This window comes from Diuraphis noxia, unplaced genomic scaffold (assembly GCF_037042655.1).
Source record: "Diuraphis noxia isolate RWA-SAM2 unplaced genomic scaffold, SU_Dnox_SAM2 contig0004, whole genome shotgun sequence".
NCBI lineage: Eukaryota > Metazoa > Arthropoda > Insecta > Hemiptera > Aphididae > Diuraphis > Diuraphis noxia.
The window spans coordinates 66,919,031-66,937,949 of record NW_028301714.1 but is presented as its reverse complement, the minus strand read 5'-3'; the positions used below and the strand labels follow the sequence as shown (position 1 = coordinate 66,937,949).

General features: G+C 28.7%; 1 protein-coding gene across 3 annotated transcripts in view; it reads left to right on the top strand.

Annotated features, from left to right (window-relative positions):
- The window catches only part of kug (FAT atypical cadherin kugelei), a 164,230-nt gene that overhangs the window by 56,055 nt on the left and 89,256 nt on the right, over positions 1-18,919 (top strand). For all 3 annotated transcript variants that reach the window (XM_015522229.2, XM_015522223.2, XM_015522208.2), the window contains exon 3: positions 13,777-17,196. In XM_015522229.2, coding sequence (XP_015377715.2) covers positions 13,845-17,196 — 3,352 coding nt within the window. In that variant the 5' untranslated portion in view covers positions 13,777-13,844. The remainder of the gene's footprint in view (positions 1-13,776; positions 17,197-18,919) is intronic.

Genomic DNA, 18,919 nt, shown 5'->3' with positions numbered 1-18,919 from the left:
ATAGTTTTGCCACCTAATTAAATGTTAATTTAATTTTTGTTGACTGTTGATAATCAATGCATATGAAGTATTAACAATGAGAGTAAAATATCTGAACAAAAAACGTTATCCATATGTAGCTAATTTAATTTCCATCAACCTTGTGGGGAAACTTCAATCCATTGACAAATTAACTATTCAATGTTTATTATGTTAAATTTATCTATTGCAATATTAGTGAATGTACATTATTGTCGTGCTTACCGACACAAATTGTCAAACGTTTTCTATTAAATTGTACAATTTTAGGTTTCTAAACATATGTTTAGAACACCTATGACCTATATTCCCACGGTATTGGGGATTCATAGAAACCAATATTATAAAAAAGATATCAAAATATAAAGCTTAACAAATAATTATTTTTAAATCGTGTATTGTATAAAATTATGGTTTGTTGCAGGTATTAAATGTGTTTAAACATCTTGAATTTGGCATGCTCACAGAGTGAGCTTCCTTACTTATTTAGTTCGTATTTATATAAATAAAAATCTTTTTCACTAATTATTGAATATAATATGTAATCTAATCTAAAATATAAAGCCATAAATATAGTCAGGCTTTATGAAATCATTTTACATTTTCATACAACAACAGACATTTTTCTAGAAACAAGTTGTACATTTGTTGTTACAAGTTGTACATTTTTGTTCAAAATTGAACCTATTTTTTGTTTTACTCTTGGGAGTATTTTACCGGCTAAACAAAATCTTGAGATGTTAACAATTTAGTATTTACCATATATTATACTATCATAAAATACTTTCACTATCGTGTTTTTTGGACAACTTCAAACTCCCTAAACGCTAACTTAGTTGTTGAATTAAAGATTATTGTTATTTCCTTTTAGTTTAAAATATATTATTATTCAATGTTTATAATTTTTGTTTACTATAAAATTATAGTATGCCATTCTGACCTATCAGGAATACATGTTTTAGAATGTATGTTTTAAATCTGTTAGGTGTATGTAAATAATGTTAAAACCTATTACTGCACTCTATTAAACTAAAACCAAGTAGGTAGTCTTGGAACTAATGATATCTGATAATATAATATCAAACATTTTAAATCTATATAACTAAGTTTAGTTGATTAATATCAGGAAAACTTTAATAAAGAAAACAAATCTTTTATTCTATGTTCCGGATAGATACAAAGATACATCAAGAATATTTAACATGTTTACCTAATGTACCTAATGTTGATGTATACAGTTTTCGTAATTAAGGTTATATAATTTTATTATATACCTAATTTATAGATATATATAAAGTATACTAGATATTATTGATTAAAAAAAATATTCATTTATTACTTAAAACGTAAAATATTATCGTGTTTTTAGCATTCCGAACTTCATAATTAATATATTACAATAATTTAAACTACCTAATGTGTATTTAGATATATAACTTATTACATTAAAAAATAATAGTGCATTATTAGTTTATAAAATTAAAAAAAGAAAAATTATTATATTTCATTAACAGAACACAAAATCATACACATTTTTTTTACAAGCTTGTAAACAATATACGTTTTCTTCTTTTACTGTACCTACAACTCGGATATATAGTAATATTATGTCGAGTATTATGTTTTATAACTTAATTTGTGTCTACAATCGAAAATGTTCCTGCGTAGTTGGTGCCGTTAGTGGTATTTATTATTAAAAACATAAACTACTTATCATATTTTCCAAGTTTTGTTTTCATCGTAAATATACGCTGTAGTATTTCATTTACTTAAATATTTAAAACCCGAGTGACCAGATACATTTACGAATAACTGATTTGATTCTTAGTTCTTCTTCTTCTTCTTCTTCTTAAAAAAATAAAATAAATAGATTACATATTTTATCTAAATAATGATAGTAAAGTGTTACTCTTTTTTATCCATGTACAGGAATCTCGGAAGTTACAAGATGGCGTATTATACTATATAGCCCACATTTTCTCGTGTAATTTAATACTCATAAACAATATGAACTATTTATTATAAATCAATTCTATAACCATTACAAAATAGGGGAAAAAATCTCTACTCTTGTTGTATTGTATATAGTACAATATGTTAATATATTGTCACTTCTTTTTTTGTGGTTTGTATACCAAAAGTTTGGCCTATTACCAGTCCATATAGTATCATCTGCATTACCTATATCCGTTCAAAACTTTTTCATTCACCAGTTATATCAGTGCAGGTGTAATTATTTTTTTCCTTAGAAGAATAACGTATCATGAGGTAGGTACAAAGAATAAAATATAATTTTGCTAAATAAATCCCGGGATAAAACCTTACCTAAACTACTGAACTGCATGCAATATCATAATAATAACAGTTTATTATGTAAAAGATTTTTGGAAATATATTTTTAGGGTTCCGTACTTCAAAAGAAAAAAACGGAACCCTTATAACATCACTTTGTTGTCCGTCCGTCCGTCCGTCTGTCAAGAGCGTTTTTCTCAGGAACGCGTGGAGGTATCAAACTGAAATTTGTATATGATACTCAGGTCTACTGTCCCTGGAAGCTGTAGAAAAATCAACCTTCTAAGCCAACGCAATCAAAAGATACAGCCATTTAGGCCGCAAATTTCCGCAAATTTTCGAAACTCGCACGGGAATCAAAACCTACAGGGTACTTCCCGTGAACTTAGAATCTTGAAATTTCGTACGAAGTCACGTCATATAGTACAGATATAGGAAAAATTACGAAAACCGTAAATTTTTAGTTTCATCATATAAAAAAAAAATATTTTTTTTTTTTCAAATAATTTTAAACTTCTAATCCTTTTCCTCACGAACGCGTATTTATGATCCTCCAGCTTTCCATATTTTGATGTTATAAATTTAATTTTGCAATAAAAATACCATAACTATGACTCGATTGTCGTGATGGGTGAACTTTTACTTATATACCTACAGGTTTGTACGGACTACGGAACCCTCGGTGCGCGAGCCAACTCGCACTTGACCGGTTTTTTTTTCTGTGATTATTATTTTGATTCTAATACTGTAAAATAATATATGATACAAAATATCTACTTGTTTCAAATGTTTTGTATTTTTTTTTTATACCTATGTTTATACAAACATTATTTATTCCAAAGATCTAAAATGTATAATTACTGCATGATAATATATATTATATATGAAAAAATAGTCATCAAAAATAATTTGTTTATTCATATTTCATAATATTGTAAACATAATAAATGCCTATACTAATTTATTGTGATATTTTAACTCTTAAAGAATAAAAGAATAATTTGATTTTAGAAATATTTTATTAATATTTATAGTTGAAAAATTAAAAATCTATATATAACTGACTTAATAGCTAGTGTAAGTATATATATATAACTATTGTAATTTCTAAAATCTTTTATTGGGGATTAACGACAATTTATTTTAAATATTTTTGAGAAAAATAACAACACAATTAAATTAATATACCTAAACATAATGATGCCTTAGATAAATAAGAGATGTAGGTAGGAAAATAAAAATCAACTTAAAACTTTTGCAAGAGAAAGGTAAAGAGAATATTTTAAGTCTGTGATAAGGCTAGACATTAATACATTTAGAGAGTATCTACTTAGGTATTTGATGGATGAATATAATAACTAGTTATAATGATATGGTTGAATAAAAAGTTCTATAAGTAATTTAAATTTTAGAAATTAGATAGTGACCTAAATTACCTGCATTTTTTTTCTAAATTGTATATACTTAAAGTTCTTACATTAATGTTCACATTTCTTGGTTAGCAGAAGATTTTCGTTGATATCAATGAAAATTATTTCTGATAATTTTAAAGTCGTTTTTCGGGCTTGAAGAATGACGGGAAATTGAGTTGATTTTCAAACTTTTTTCTTGATTTTTTTAAACTTTTGAATTTCGCTGATGGTATGATAATATGTATTTATTGTAAAGTGTATACCTGCAGTATATTATATCATTTATCTATATTTTCATCAATGTGATCCGTTAGTGAAGTAATGTACGAAAAAAAAATGTGGCGGCCGTTAGAGTTTTTACTATTCCGACACCTTCAACGATCTTTGCCTTCTGAACGCATTCGAGGATTTAAGAATAATATAATGCATTACCACGGGAGCCCGTGGACTTCCATTAACCCGCTGACTGAATATCAGTTCTCTGTAATCGAATGGTGCGAACACACAATAAGGCCAACATTTTCCGTTTTTTTCCACCCTCCCCGCACTCAATCTCCCCTACCCATCACGATGTATCCGGCGTACACTGCGTGAATGGGTCCATTTATGCCTTTTCCATGTACTCGTCCTTCATAGTATTTGAATATGTATATTATGTATTTATTTTTTTCATACCCAAAAATATATAATACGTGGGTAGGTACCTACTAAAATCGATTCCATCTGTTCGATAACTAGAAAATTAATTAGGCACGTTGTTGCTAATTTTGTATAAAATGTTAGTTCTTTGAATAGGTTAAAAGCATATAACGTTGTAATTGCGTCCATTGCATGACAATATTAATTATAAAACTACGCTTACATATAGACTATATATAGACTAAGTCTTATCCATCGCCGTATCGAATCACTTTCTTGATTGTTGTTTGGTTGGTACCCGGACAATTTCCCCCCGGACATTTTCCTCCGATTGTTTTTGGCATAGTAGGACATTTTCCTCCCAATATATTTTCGATGCGGACATTTTCCCCCCATTTATTTTTAAGTTTATTATTAAATAATATAATATTATTTATTGTTTAATAAGAAATTATTTTTTTTAAATAAAATATTATTTTTATATTAAATAATATTATTTCCTCCTTATTTATGGAATGTACATAGTGCTATAAAGAAAAACACAGGTGGAACAAATAATATAATTGAAGGTTTCAATAATAAATTTAAAACTTTGGTAAGAACTCAGCATCCAAATATTTGGATGTTCATTGAAGCACTACAAAAGTCAAATTCAATGGCAATTAATAAATTATTAAAAATTAAAACAGGTACGGTTTTTTTTACAAAATAAAATAAATATTCAAGACGATTACAAAATATGTGCTTAGAGATAAATAAAATCAGAAATTAAATGTTTTTTACAAAACATATCATTTTTATGTTGAAATTTTTAGATTATTATACTTAAATAATTTTTTTACGTTTTATTATACAATTTGTATTATATTTATGAAAAAAAATAATATTGTATTAAAAAAATAAATAATTTCTTATTAAATAAGAAATAATATTATATTATTTAATAATAAACTTAAAAAAAAAAATGGGGGGAAAATGTCCGCATCGAAAATATATTGGGTGGAAAATGTCCTACTACGCCAAAAACAATCGGGGGAAATTGTCCGCCATTCGTTTGGTTCACCACTGTTCGATAAAAGTAATATTCACTTGGTCGGCGGTGATGTGTGAATTTTGTATGATATAACACATTTTATATTAATTGCACCAATACTTAATGTTTAATTCATTTTTTCAGGACAGCAAATCTATTAAAGCTGTATTTACTAAGTTGTAAAAAAACACCATGGAAAGCTTATCATCGTAAAAACTACGTCCGGTTTGTTTCCGAATACATCCTAAGTATTTTTATAAACCTCATTTTGCATAAATCTTATCCATAAACTTAATGTTTTTAAATTTAACTTATATAGTTGATAGATGGATTTAAAATTTTAAGTAGCGGCCGGATGGATTCGTTGTTTATAATGACACAAGTTTAACAAACTATATTTCTGTGACACGGTTTTTGCAATTATACAGTTTTATTGTTTTTAAAATTACATCAAATTTATCAATCATTTTACATAGGTTGGTATGATAACTAATTAACTCACGTTTTATCGTAGATTTTCAATTTATAAATGAGTAACAAATATATACACATTATGTTATTATTCTGTATCTACTCTTATTTTGCTTTAAAATAAATTTTTAAAAAAAAATCCATAAATAAAGCACCGATAATTTGTTATTAGCAATTCAGGATTTTAAATTAGTATGCTTTGTGTGTTACACACTCAGACAGCAAAATACGTCCATATTACCTATCTGTATATTCGTTTAAAAGGAATTTTGTTGCTATAAAAAACAAACTTTAAATTTATATAAAAATAAGTGTGGAAAGCAAAATACCAATTTTTAAGTTTTGGGCACTCTTTTTGTTTCACTTATCTTGGTACCACATACTACTTATCATTAAATACGATAAGTTTAAACAAATTATTGTATTTCAAAAACGATTCTGAAAGGAACCTGCGAATGTTCAAGGTTAAGAAAAAAACATTAATTCTTATATCGATTTTATGGTTTCCAGATAAGGGGTTTTTAAACTACTATGAAAATCAAAAATGACTCTTTTAAAGTACAGCCTGTATTGGATTTCCAATCTATATGCCACATGAAACTTTCTTAGCCATTTTACTGCCCTTATTAAAAGTGGTTTATAGACAGAAGTAAAAAAAATAAGTGCCTTTTGTAAAACCAATAGCTCTACACAGAATAATAAAAAAAAAAAAATCAATAAGTATGAAATTATAAGTATATGTTTATACTAAAATATTCAAATATGAAAAAAATATTATAAGAAACCACATAGAAATTGCAGTTAGTATAAAATACACAAAACCATAAATTATATTATATGACGTAACCCGGTTTTAATTAAAACAGGACAGGTATGTATGTAATCGGAACAAAAGAATTTCTATTGCCTATAAACATAGTTATATAGGTGTATCATACATATAGAACAAATAACCAAACAGACAACTATATCTTTACTATTGAAAATTAGCGTAATGTCTTATTCAAACAAAATAAAACCTCCGTATTTTAGGTTGTACATTAATTAATAATTGATATCGAAAAAGATTGATCATACACACAATACAAACTATTATTTTCCCTAAACCTACAAAGATCATTCACCTTCAAGTGATTCCGCGAATCGTGGTGTATCTAATAAATGTTTATCTTATAATTGTGAAAAATAATTATCTATAACTGAATCCTTTAGTTTCTGATGTTATTATGTTGTTCTCAGAAAAAAGTTTCAAATTTTGATTTATTTTTTTACAAATGTTAAACCTTATGAATTATATAGTGTTACCTATTGGTTAGCTTCTATTTAATGTAGCTGTAACTCGTTATTTCTAACAAAACATTAAAATCATATACCACAAATAGAATTTCGATGGCAAGATCTATTCAGATTTGTGATTATCCTATTAAGTCTTTTTAACACTCTGACAACTACGACTTTGATCTCTACTTGTTTCCATCGTGAACCTACCATAGTTTATTTAATTAACCTTAATTCTACGTTATCATTACGTATATGCTATCAATTTTTTTTTCGGGTTAAAGCTTCGACAACTGAGGTCATTAGCCTGGGGAACTGTAGGGGAAGGTACTGCAGTAGATTTAACACGCGGGTTTTTGGCAGAATTTTTAATGGGCACCCGAAGGTTTCTGCCATGCCCGGTTGATAGATGCAAAGTTCTTCTTATTTCTTTTTTATAATTCAGACGAATTATATTTAATATATTTTATTTTATTTATTTCCTAAGTAGTAATTTTTGTGAAGATAAATCTCATGAGTTATGACAAATAGGTAGGTATTCAACAAAATTCTTTTGTACATGTATCGAAAAATATATTGTTATATTTTTGTAATATATAACTTACATGTTTGTATATTACTAAAAATTAATTGTCTAAAGAGGAAATGCTAATTTAGTTTTTAGCTTTTGTTATTTTTATTTCGGATACATTATGATATAAATACCTACTAACCTATACAAATTAGTAAATTTTAACAACAGTTTTATTTAAAATTGATTTTTATTATTTATAAAATAATAATTATTGGTTGATTACACTACAAACTCGAAGAATCTGAAATACAGCCAATTTGTTTATTGTAAACTATAATTTATAGACTTGCTCAAGTTTCTCAGTTAATTACATGTATTTTTTTCCACTTAATCAAATAAATTAAAACTTTTTAATTTTACGAGTATTGAAGTAATAGTAATACAAAATTTAATTAACATAATTTGCCTAAAATATATATTTATAGTTCGACTTAAAATTTGTGCTCAATCAATGCTATTTCTTTATAGAACAAGCAAATAATTATTGTTACCCAATAAAATAATATGTTATACTCAAACTTTTATTTATTATAAAACTAAAAAATAAAAAATAATATTGCTCTATACGAGATTGAGTATTAATTATTTAATACATAGGTATATTTGTTAAGATTAAAATTTTATCTCCCAATTAATCGTAAGTACATTTTATTTTTTGGTGGTTTAATATAATTGTTATTAAATTAAAATTATTAATTTAATTGCCTATAGACTTTGTATTCTTTAAAACATTTTTCTATTTTTTATTTTTTTAGTGATCCGCATTCTGTATACATATATATTCATAATATAGGCACCTATATAAAATTTATATTTTTTCTCTTGAAATTTGGTTTGGTACATTTATACATTTAGCTTTAGTCTTTTAATATTAATAACAATAAATGGAATGACAATTAAGGTTCATTGACCTCGACCCTAAATATTCTGGTAACCCACACATTATAAAGTCAATCATGAAACTTAGTAAAGTATTTATGTACTATTATACTCATTAATAATATAATTTATTAGTGTGTCTTTTGTAAAATGCAATTGTCGGTAACACAGCCAATGTAAGTGTTTAATAATATGGACAAGTTGATAATTTAAATTCATTGTTTTTACGTTATAAAAATTGTATCGTTTCAGATATTATATCAATATTCTGTATTTATTTAGTGTCTGGTGTCGTTGCATGTCTCATCCTTCCATCCCTTATTTTTATTTAATTTAGTTAAGGGCAGTTATGTGCAAATATTGTATCCATTTTTTATTATTTGAATTTTCTTTACAACAGAAACAATTTATCAACCAAAATAATCATTTGTATCATCTATAATCTATGAAATATAACATTTTTTTTTTATATATAATATATTCTTATATTATAGTGGTAACGTAAACCAGTGAACAAATAATAATAACACAACTGCTGCAGGTTAAAATTATAATATATTATATACACACGAGAAAACGATACTAAATTTGTTTAATCAAAATTTCCAATCTTGTAAATTGAATTGTTCAATAATTCATGTTTGTGTTGGTTAAACGAATGACCGAAACGTTGCACTAAAATTATTCGGCTCAAATACCGGTATGCGATAATCCATAATTTTACCGGACGCCTAAAAACAAAATGTTCACAGATATAATATAGGCTACATTTACATTAATCATCGATACAAAATACACAACTATGATATGATAGAACTAAAATGTATTTTGCTGTGTGATAAGTGTAAATATTTATTCTTTTTTTTTTACCTAATCTAGAATCAGCTTACATTACTTATATACTGTAGATATATTTATAATTTGAATTGAGCATCTATCTTAAACCAAAAACATATTCAAATGAAATCTATTCTAACTATGTATTATTTTTATATTAATTACACACAAAGTTTAGTTTTTACCTTAAATGTAATCGTCATCATAGTTTGAAAACTATTACTCAACATACAACCAAACATATTTGAATGTAAATATTACTTAAAATCTGGCTACAATACAGATTGTCCAATTTCAAATAAAGTTAAAATAGTGACAATTGTGTATAATATAACAATGAGTTATATGTATACATTAGTTATCTTAATCAATAGTTGACAGTTTATAAGAACAACTAGAATAATATATATACATCGATCATATAAGATACATGTAATGTATGTATAGATGAAAAATAGTGCGATAAATGTTAATACATATAGAATGGGAATAAAATTTACTAGATTATGATCATCGAGATTGTATATATACAAATAAAAATATATTTGAAAATCATTCAATCGTTAAATTAATACCACCAATTATTACACTCCGTGTTATTCATATCGAAGAATATAAATATTTTATAAAAAATACTCATAAATAAATACTTGTGCAAAATTGGGTAAACAATATTGTTCCATTCATTAACATTATCTTATTTACTATTCAACCCGAATAAATTTTAGAACATAGAAGACTCAAGATATGTGTAGATTATGTTCGTATCATGTTTGTATTACCTTTTGTGTTAATTTATTGAGTGACCATCGTTTTTCTACATCATTCAATTGGCGCGTTAGAATGATGAACCATTTGCGCGTCTTCGATTGCTACTCTTAATGTGATTCGATCACATTAACTATGTTCTAAAGATTCTAAGTTCACTGTTCGTATATTCTTGATTCAACCTTGGTTTCCGAAATTTCAAACTTAACAAGTTAAAATGTAATACTGACGCAATTATTATCAACGAAGAACGTAGTGCCGTGTACAACAAAACCAATACATAAAACTCAAAGTTGATTAACGCAGCAGAGGCGCTACTCAGCGGGCTGAAATGTGTGTGAATCGTTTAACAATTCTTCCAATAGCGTGTTGTTCGTGTAGTTATAAAGTTTTAAACGTGACTTATATATTATTATATTATCCAAAAGAAATTGCAAACAAAGTTTCCGCCAATACTTTATCAATTGGTTTAATTATTAACATAATTATTATTGTTTAGAATTTTTAATAATTATCGTTATTTAATTTTTAAAAGTGACTTGTTTGTTATCTCCATTTTTATTTTCTTCATAGGCATACATAATTTTCTAGTAATTTCTCTAAGAATCATTGAGATGTAAAATTATCACATTAATGAATTATCGTACTGGAATTCTCATTAGAATTAACGGCAAAACATGCACCTTAAAAAATGTACCTACTCAATAGACACAAGTAGAATATTTTTTTTATTTTTTTTTGCATGTGCGATAGTTTAATAAACTAATGAGTGGTTCTATTGTTAATATTGTAAGGTATCGAGGTTTTTAGATCTATAAATCGTGGTGGTAGGTATATATATATTTTTTTATTGAAAGAGAAAAGAGGCTTCAACAACTAAGGTTATTAGTCTTATGTACATATTAAATTGTGTGAGTTACATTAATAATTAAAATTCAAAAGTTACAATAGTCTTAAATTACGAATAAATTTTAGTCAAAGATTATTTACGATGTTAATTTGTGTGAAAAAATTTTAAAAAATGCTGGTGTTGTCTTCATGGAGAGCTTCTTCTAAGTTATTGGGTATTAATAAGGTATTTCAGATGTTTTGAAGGTCTGGACAATCTAGGATGATGTGTTAAATGGTTAGGTCTTCTTGGCATTTATTACATATGAATGGTGGATCTTTACTGATTAAGAATTAATGGGTCAGAGAAGAATGTCTAATTCTCACTAGGTATACTATACTATAGTACATTTAATTTTATTAGGTATAAAACAAACTAAACATAATTTTATATTAAAATTTAATGGTTATTAATTGTTATGGAATATAATTTAATTATATAAAATCAACAATTTAATGGGATATTATGTTACCAAACGTTACATTTTGGTATTTATGTACCTATATCGAGGTCCGACTTATAACTTTAACTCTGATTATAATGGAACATATTACATATAAGGATATAGATGGATATATTCTACTGTTAAGTATACGTTCAATCTCCTTGATCGAATTATTTAGAGCAGGTAGTTTCTATTCGATTATTATAACATTGTGGTTCAATAACAGCCTCTGCGGTTCTCTATACTAAACCTATCATTAGCAATTTGGAAACTTATGTGCTATATATCTTAAATAAATTATTATATAAGTCAGTATAAAATAAGTTCACACACATAATTGAAATTTTCGGAAATTAGCAATGACGGGAAATTTATAATTATTTATCTGAATCGGTTTCACAACTATGGTTTTATTTGTGAAACTATTAATATTGTTAATAGAAATAATATTTACGAGAAATTTTTTAACTCGAACATAATTTACAATAAAACATTGTACACGTATTGGTGTTGTGATTAGTATGTTTTAGACTATGTAGAGTTTTACCACTCAAGAAAACAAATACCTACCGATAATGACTTGGCGAAGTACATAAAAACAACGCTATTCTCCAGTGTGTAATGTTAGGGACAAGAGAGGTCGGCTGGTAGGGTGGTAGAGAAATATGAAAAGCACAAGTTTCTCTCTTTCGACCTGTACTCGGTGTAACTAGGGGCCCATTCCCAGTACAATGATATATTATTATGACCGGATAGTACGGTTGTGATGAGGCCAAAAGAAGGAAACAAGTCACATAAATTATAATAATGTGATATAAAAACGTGCGAGAAGAGACGTGGAAATTTATTTTTTTTCATCCATTAACAGTTTTAAGCAAAAACTGTTACAAAGTGGAAAATTTCAACACAAAACACTTTTTAAGATTATATGATTAATTTTACAAAACTTAAGTTAAGGTAAATCGTAATGGCAATTATTGTCTTCAGTATTTTGTAGAATCAATTTTTAATTAATTATTTAATGTGATAACGATATAAGTTTTACTTTTTGTTTTAAAAATTATTTATCTAAATATATTGCTTGATGTTTTACCCAATGTTTTACTATAAGGATTACGTTCTATATTTGATTTATTTTGTTATATTTTACGTAAAATATAACACCAAAAATAATCAATTTTTATGCTGAACAATACTGTACACGATATTATAGGAAGTGTAAATAATACATTTATCGACTATATAGTCTGTTCAATATACAATTATAATATTTATAAATTTATTAGCTAGTACATAAAGACGTTTAATTTATTGTATTGGATAAACCCTCATATACCTACAACGACCCTTGCATATATACTTAATGGATGTTCTTTAGGTTCTCTTAACATACCGTGTTTTATATAAATATCTAAAAATATATAATACAAAAACGTCGAAACCCCTCTTGACTCTGTGTTTCATTGCGATATGGTAAACATATCTTTTGTATAAGTCCTGGTGATGAGGTCCTGAATAAAACCAGTGATGATATTTTAAATTCCAATCTGGTCTTTAAAATACAAAGCAACATCTTAAACGCACAGGAGAAACGTCCATTGTTCAAGTCTCAGGGCAGAACAATCGGTTGGTAATTGTAAACAGTGTTGTTGCAGACTCGATTCGCTAGTATCCCTATCTTATAGAAATTCAGTTTCTTAATGTCTCTGCGCTAAAAGAAAAAAACTTTCTTGGGTTCTGATTTAACTCTTACGATTTTAACATTTTTAAATTTATTCATCGCAGGTTGAATATATAAATGTATACATTTAGCTAATTAAATGTTTTTTCAGAAAATTGCCATTCAAAAAGTTTTGATTAATTTTTATTTCTTCCTATATTATTCTGTTTTTAGATTAATATAGATGATAGTTTTTAAAATTAAATTTTGAATTCGTATATGTCCGTCTACATTTGTTTTCCCCAATGAAATACTCTAATAACAATGTGCATTATTTGCCATCTTGACGTTTTCCGTAGTTTTTATTGTTCTTTGGCTTTGTCCCAGTATAATAGGGTCAACACAATCCGTTATTGCCTTTCCGGAAGTTGAAACCCTTTCCATAGACTTCACAAACTTTTCATTTATTTATAGCTTATTAATATTTTAATGATATAGTTTATAAAATAAAATTGAACATATTATATCAAGTAGAAAATATTATTTAATTCTTTTATTTTAATAATTTTTTTTTTTTCCAGGAACATGTGCAAAATATTAAAACGAGTCAATCTAATAAGATGACAAGAACGTCCCGCGAGTAACTACCATGGAAACAGGCTTCAAAGCACTGCTTATTAAGCCTCTGATATTAGTTTTGTTATTCCTGATATCAAGCTGCTTCTGCACTTTAAGAAATGGAAGTTTGGCCGAATTACGTTTTACCAGAGAGCATTACAATGCAACGATTCCAGAAAATGCACTTATCAAAACGTATGTCCGAACGGAAGAAAAAATGGGCATATATTGTTCAGATGACGACGTTATCATACGTTATAAGATAGCATCCCAACAAAAGATAAAATTCTTCAAGGCTGAAGAAAAGAAGATAGGAAACTTTTGGTTCCTTTTAGTTCGAACAAAGACTGATTACGATGTTCTGAACAGAGAACGTCAAGATGAATATGTCTTAGAAGTGAAAGCTACAGTTACAACTTCTACTGACAAGTCAAAAGATAAAAAAAAAAATAGTATTTCGTTAGAACTCCATGCTACTTTAGTTGTAACAGTTCTTGATACGAACGACCTAAGTCCCTTATTCTATCCGGTTGTGTATGAAAAAACTATACCAGAAGATACGCCACTCCATTCTAGTGTTCTAAAAGTTTCAGCTGAAGATGCTGACATTGGAATGAATGGTGAAATATACTATAGTTTTAAAGAAAGAACCAATCAATTTGCTATGCATCCGAGAACTGGTGTTATAACAATTACTAGATCGTTAAAATTTGAAGAAAGAAGATCGTACGACTTTATCGTTGAAGCTCGGGATCGTGGTATTCAAGGGCGTTCTAAACCAAGTAGTGCAAAAGTAAAATTTAACATTCAACAAGTCAATTTATATAGCCCTGATATTTTTATTCAACATTTACCACACGTGGTCGAGGAATCTAACTGTGACATATACGCAATCATCAAAGTCACAGATAGAGATTCTGGAGTAAATGGTATTATACGAAGCTTGGAAATTGTTGACGGTGATCCTGATGGCCATTTCAGAATTAAAGAAACCGGACATAGTGGTGAATATAATATTGTCGTTCTTAATATGTTGGATAGAGAAACAGCTCCAAAAGGTTATAATCTATCTCTTAGAGCAGTTGATTCAGGAACACCTGAACGAGATACTTACAGATCGATTCCAATAGAACTAGCTGATGTTAATGATAATGCCCCAGTCTTTGAACGTGAACTATATGAAGTAAATATCGCTGAAACTGCACCAGTTAATTCGCCCGTCATTAAACTAAAAGTAAGTGACAAAGACGAAGGCAAAAATGCCCAAGTGTCTTTAGAAATCGTCGGTGGTAATGAAGGGGGAGAGTTTCGAATTAATAAACGGACAGGTATGCTTTACACGGCTGTAGTGCTAGATGCTGAACATAGATCATCTTATACTCTTACAGTTAGTGCAATAGATCAAGGTAACGCTGGAAGTAGAAAACAATCCGCCGCAAAAGTCAAGATATTTGTTGTTGATGCTAACGATAATGACCCTTTATTTGATAAATATCTAATGGAAGTATCTATTAATGAAAATGAACCTGCTGGTACATCTGTTGTAAAAATAAGTGCACGTGATATAGATTCAGGCGAAAATGGTTATATATCTTACAGTATTGCTAATTTAAAACCAGTCCCTTTCGATATTGATCATTTTACCGGCCTCATTAGAACAACTCATCTTTTAGACTATGAAACTATGCGACGGGAATATGTACTTCATATCAGGGCATCAGATTGGGGATATCCATACAGGAGACAAACTGAAATGAAATTAGTGATTAAACTAAAAGACGTGAATGACAACAGACCCCAATTTGAAAAAATTGACTGTAAAATACAAGTTCCTAGGTTTACTGCCATAGGTAAAGAAATTATGACCATGTCTGCTGTAGATTTTGACGATGGTAATTTCATAAGCTATCGGGTTGAATCGGGCAATGAAGACAATTGTTTTTCAATCGAATCATCATCGGGCGTACTTTCAGTAACTTGTGACCTTACTGACATAGGTATGGAAGAACGTAACGTAAAAATCACTGCCACTGATGGTTCGCATTATTCGGACTTGACAAGCTTACATATAACATTAGTGAACGCGAAAAAAACACAGGCTGCTGATGATTCAATCAACATCGAGTGTCGAGAAACTGGTGTGCTTCGTAGATTAAATGACGCCATAGAAACTGCAAAAAAGAACAATATTGGTGAAGATGATGATTTTGCCATGATGCCAAGCAGATATGGAGAAAATGTACACAAGCCTGAATTGTTGAATTTCCCTAGTGCTGTACAAGTCAATGAATCTGTGCCGTTAGGATATACGATACTAGCTATTCGTGCCAGAGATAGAGATCTAGGTTACAACGGAAAATTAGTGTATGGTGTCTCTGATGGTGACGATGACTCCCTGTTCAGAATCGACCCAGAAACTGGTGATTTAAACGTAGTTGGATATCTAGATCGAGAAACAAGAGATGAATATGTATTAAACATTACAGTATCTGATCTTGGTAAACCACAACACACTATATGGAAATCATTGAAAGTTATAATTCTAGACGTAAATGACAATGCTCCCAAAGTTGATAAAAGAGTTTCTAGTTTTCGAGTCAGTGAAAATGCTCGAAACGGGACAGTAATATTTAAAATTAATGCTCAAGATCCTGATCAAGGAGAAAACGGTAGAATAGTTTATGTATTGACCACAGATACTACTCATTTTTCGGTTGACAAAACTTCAGGCAATCTTTATGTATCCGGTCGCTTAGATCGGGAACGCCAAGAACTATATGAACTGAAAGTTACCGTCTCAGATTGTGCTCCTGAACCGTGGACATTACACACAGAGGCTTTGATACGCATTATAGTTGACGATGTGAATGACAACGCGCCAGAATTTCTTGTAGAAAATTACACCGTCAAGGCTTTAGAGGATTTACCAATTGGTAGCGTTGTTGCAATCGTGACCGCAGTTGATCCCGATCTCGGCAAAGGCGGGATTGTATCGTATTCATTGGAATCAGAATCTTCATCAGAAATGGACGAAAAAATGTTTGAAATCGATTCCATTTCCGGAACTGTCCGAACAACGAGTGAATTAGATTTCGAACAGAGACAAATGCACACACTGATCGTGAAGGCAGTAGATGGTGGTATGCCTTTTTTATCTTCACAAACATGGTTAACAATAGAAGTTGTGGATGTAAACGAAAATATGTTCGCTCCTGAGTTTGGCAATTTTTATGCAACTGCATTTGTCGACGAAAACGAACCACCTGGAACTCTAGTGACCACAGTCAGTGCTACAGACACAGATCTTCCTGGGGACGTATCAAGAGTTGGATATTCAATTGTAGACGGTGATGGTCTAGGCTACTTCTCAATCGACAGTGAAGGTATTTATGCATTTTTTATTAGATACTTACTACTTATATAATTAAATGGATCAGATTAAGATATATCTATAATATTACAAACCATAAAATCTTACACATTTATTAAACATTCTATCAAAATAATTACTAATTCTATAATACAGGGCTTAGTGTCAAGGTTAAGTACTGCACTATTAAGCGTATATTGACATCAGTGTATACATTTGTAAGAGTAAAATGAAATTATTTAATTTTTTAATTGTAATATTTTACATACTAATAATTTAGAAAAAAAATGAAAATATCGTAAAAATAGCATCATACTAATACACGTTCTTAACTTTAAGTTCAGCGAATACTATTTAGGTCCCTGATTGAAATATTATGCTAATTGGGTCCCGCAATAAAAAATCATATTGCACTTTAGTTGGATTCGATTAAATTGTATTCAACAACTTTTTCGCATAATTTTTACGACCGTACCAAAATCAGGAAAAATATTTTATTCCCTGAACCCATTTTTACCTGTAATTATTTTCCCGCCCTACTCAAATGCAACCTTTGAGTATGATAATAGGTAAATTCATTCTAATACTAATGTTTGTTTACAAGAATGCCGTGGCGTACCCAGGGGGGGGTGGTTTTGGGGTTCCAATTACCCTTAAATTGACCTTAATTTTAACTTATTTTTTATGAAATAAAAAAAATAATTTATGTTTAAAAAAATTAAAACCAAGAACCTTGAACACGCCCTTGCAAGATAAGAATCTACTACTAAGCGCCGATTAGCTATGTGTACGTTGCCGAGTGGGCCAGAGAGAAAACAAATAGTACACTGACAATCACTTAAGTTGACCATCATTTTTATTTAATAAATCCTTTGGTAAAATAAATTATTTTAAATATCCGTTCAATTAATTGTATGCTTAAAATACTATTTTGATCAAATATCATTATCCTGGATTCAGCAACGTGTAAAGCTACGTTTTATTAAATGCTATTTAAAATTCAAAAAATATTTATCAACGTCTATTTGTGGGCTTTTAATCTCGTATATTTACTAAGGTAAAGTGATCATTAAAACATTTAAAACAACTAAACGTTCTACTAACTTATGCAATTGTGTATTCGAAATTAATTTTCACTCATTGCTGGTTTTAATGGGTTTACTGCGGGTAGAATAATATTGTGCGATAAACGTTAACCGATAAACCGTGTATACGGTACTTATAACTGATATGAATTACTCTAACCATTTATATCGAATCTTCAAATCCGATGTTCGCAACTTCATACATTATTTTATTAACAAATATAATATTTTGTGATTCTATCATTATTATGCATATGTATGCCGATTTTATTTACTAGAATTTGTCGACGGCTTATTTTACAATTTTATTTTGATCCAAGCTATCTATTTATGTTCCCATAAGTCACCAACCATTAGTATTTTAAAATCGCATCTAATATTTAAGAAAGAAAATTGGTTCTAATAAATAATAAAATAATTATACATCATAAAGAACACGTCACATCAAGTGTTATAAGTAGGGATGGGATTTTAATGCCTAAAAAACCCCAAAAATGTCCTTAAAAAAATTAACTACAGCAATAAAACGGTGTTTACGACGACAAAACTCGTACTGAACGTGGAACGATATCATCGGACGCCGATTTTACCGATTTAAGATTAATTAACAGGAAATGCGGGTAGTGGTTACTCAAACCTTGTCCGATAATA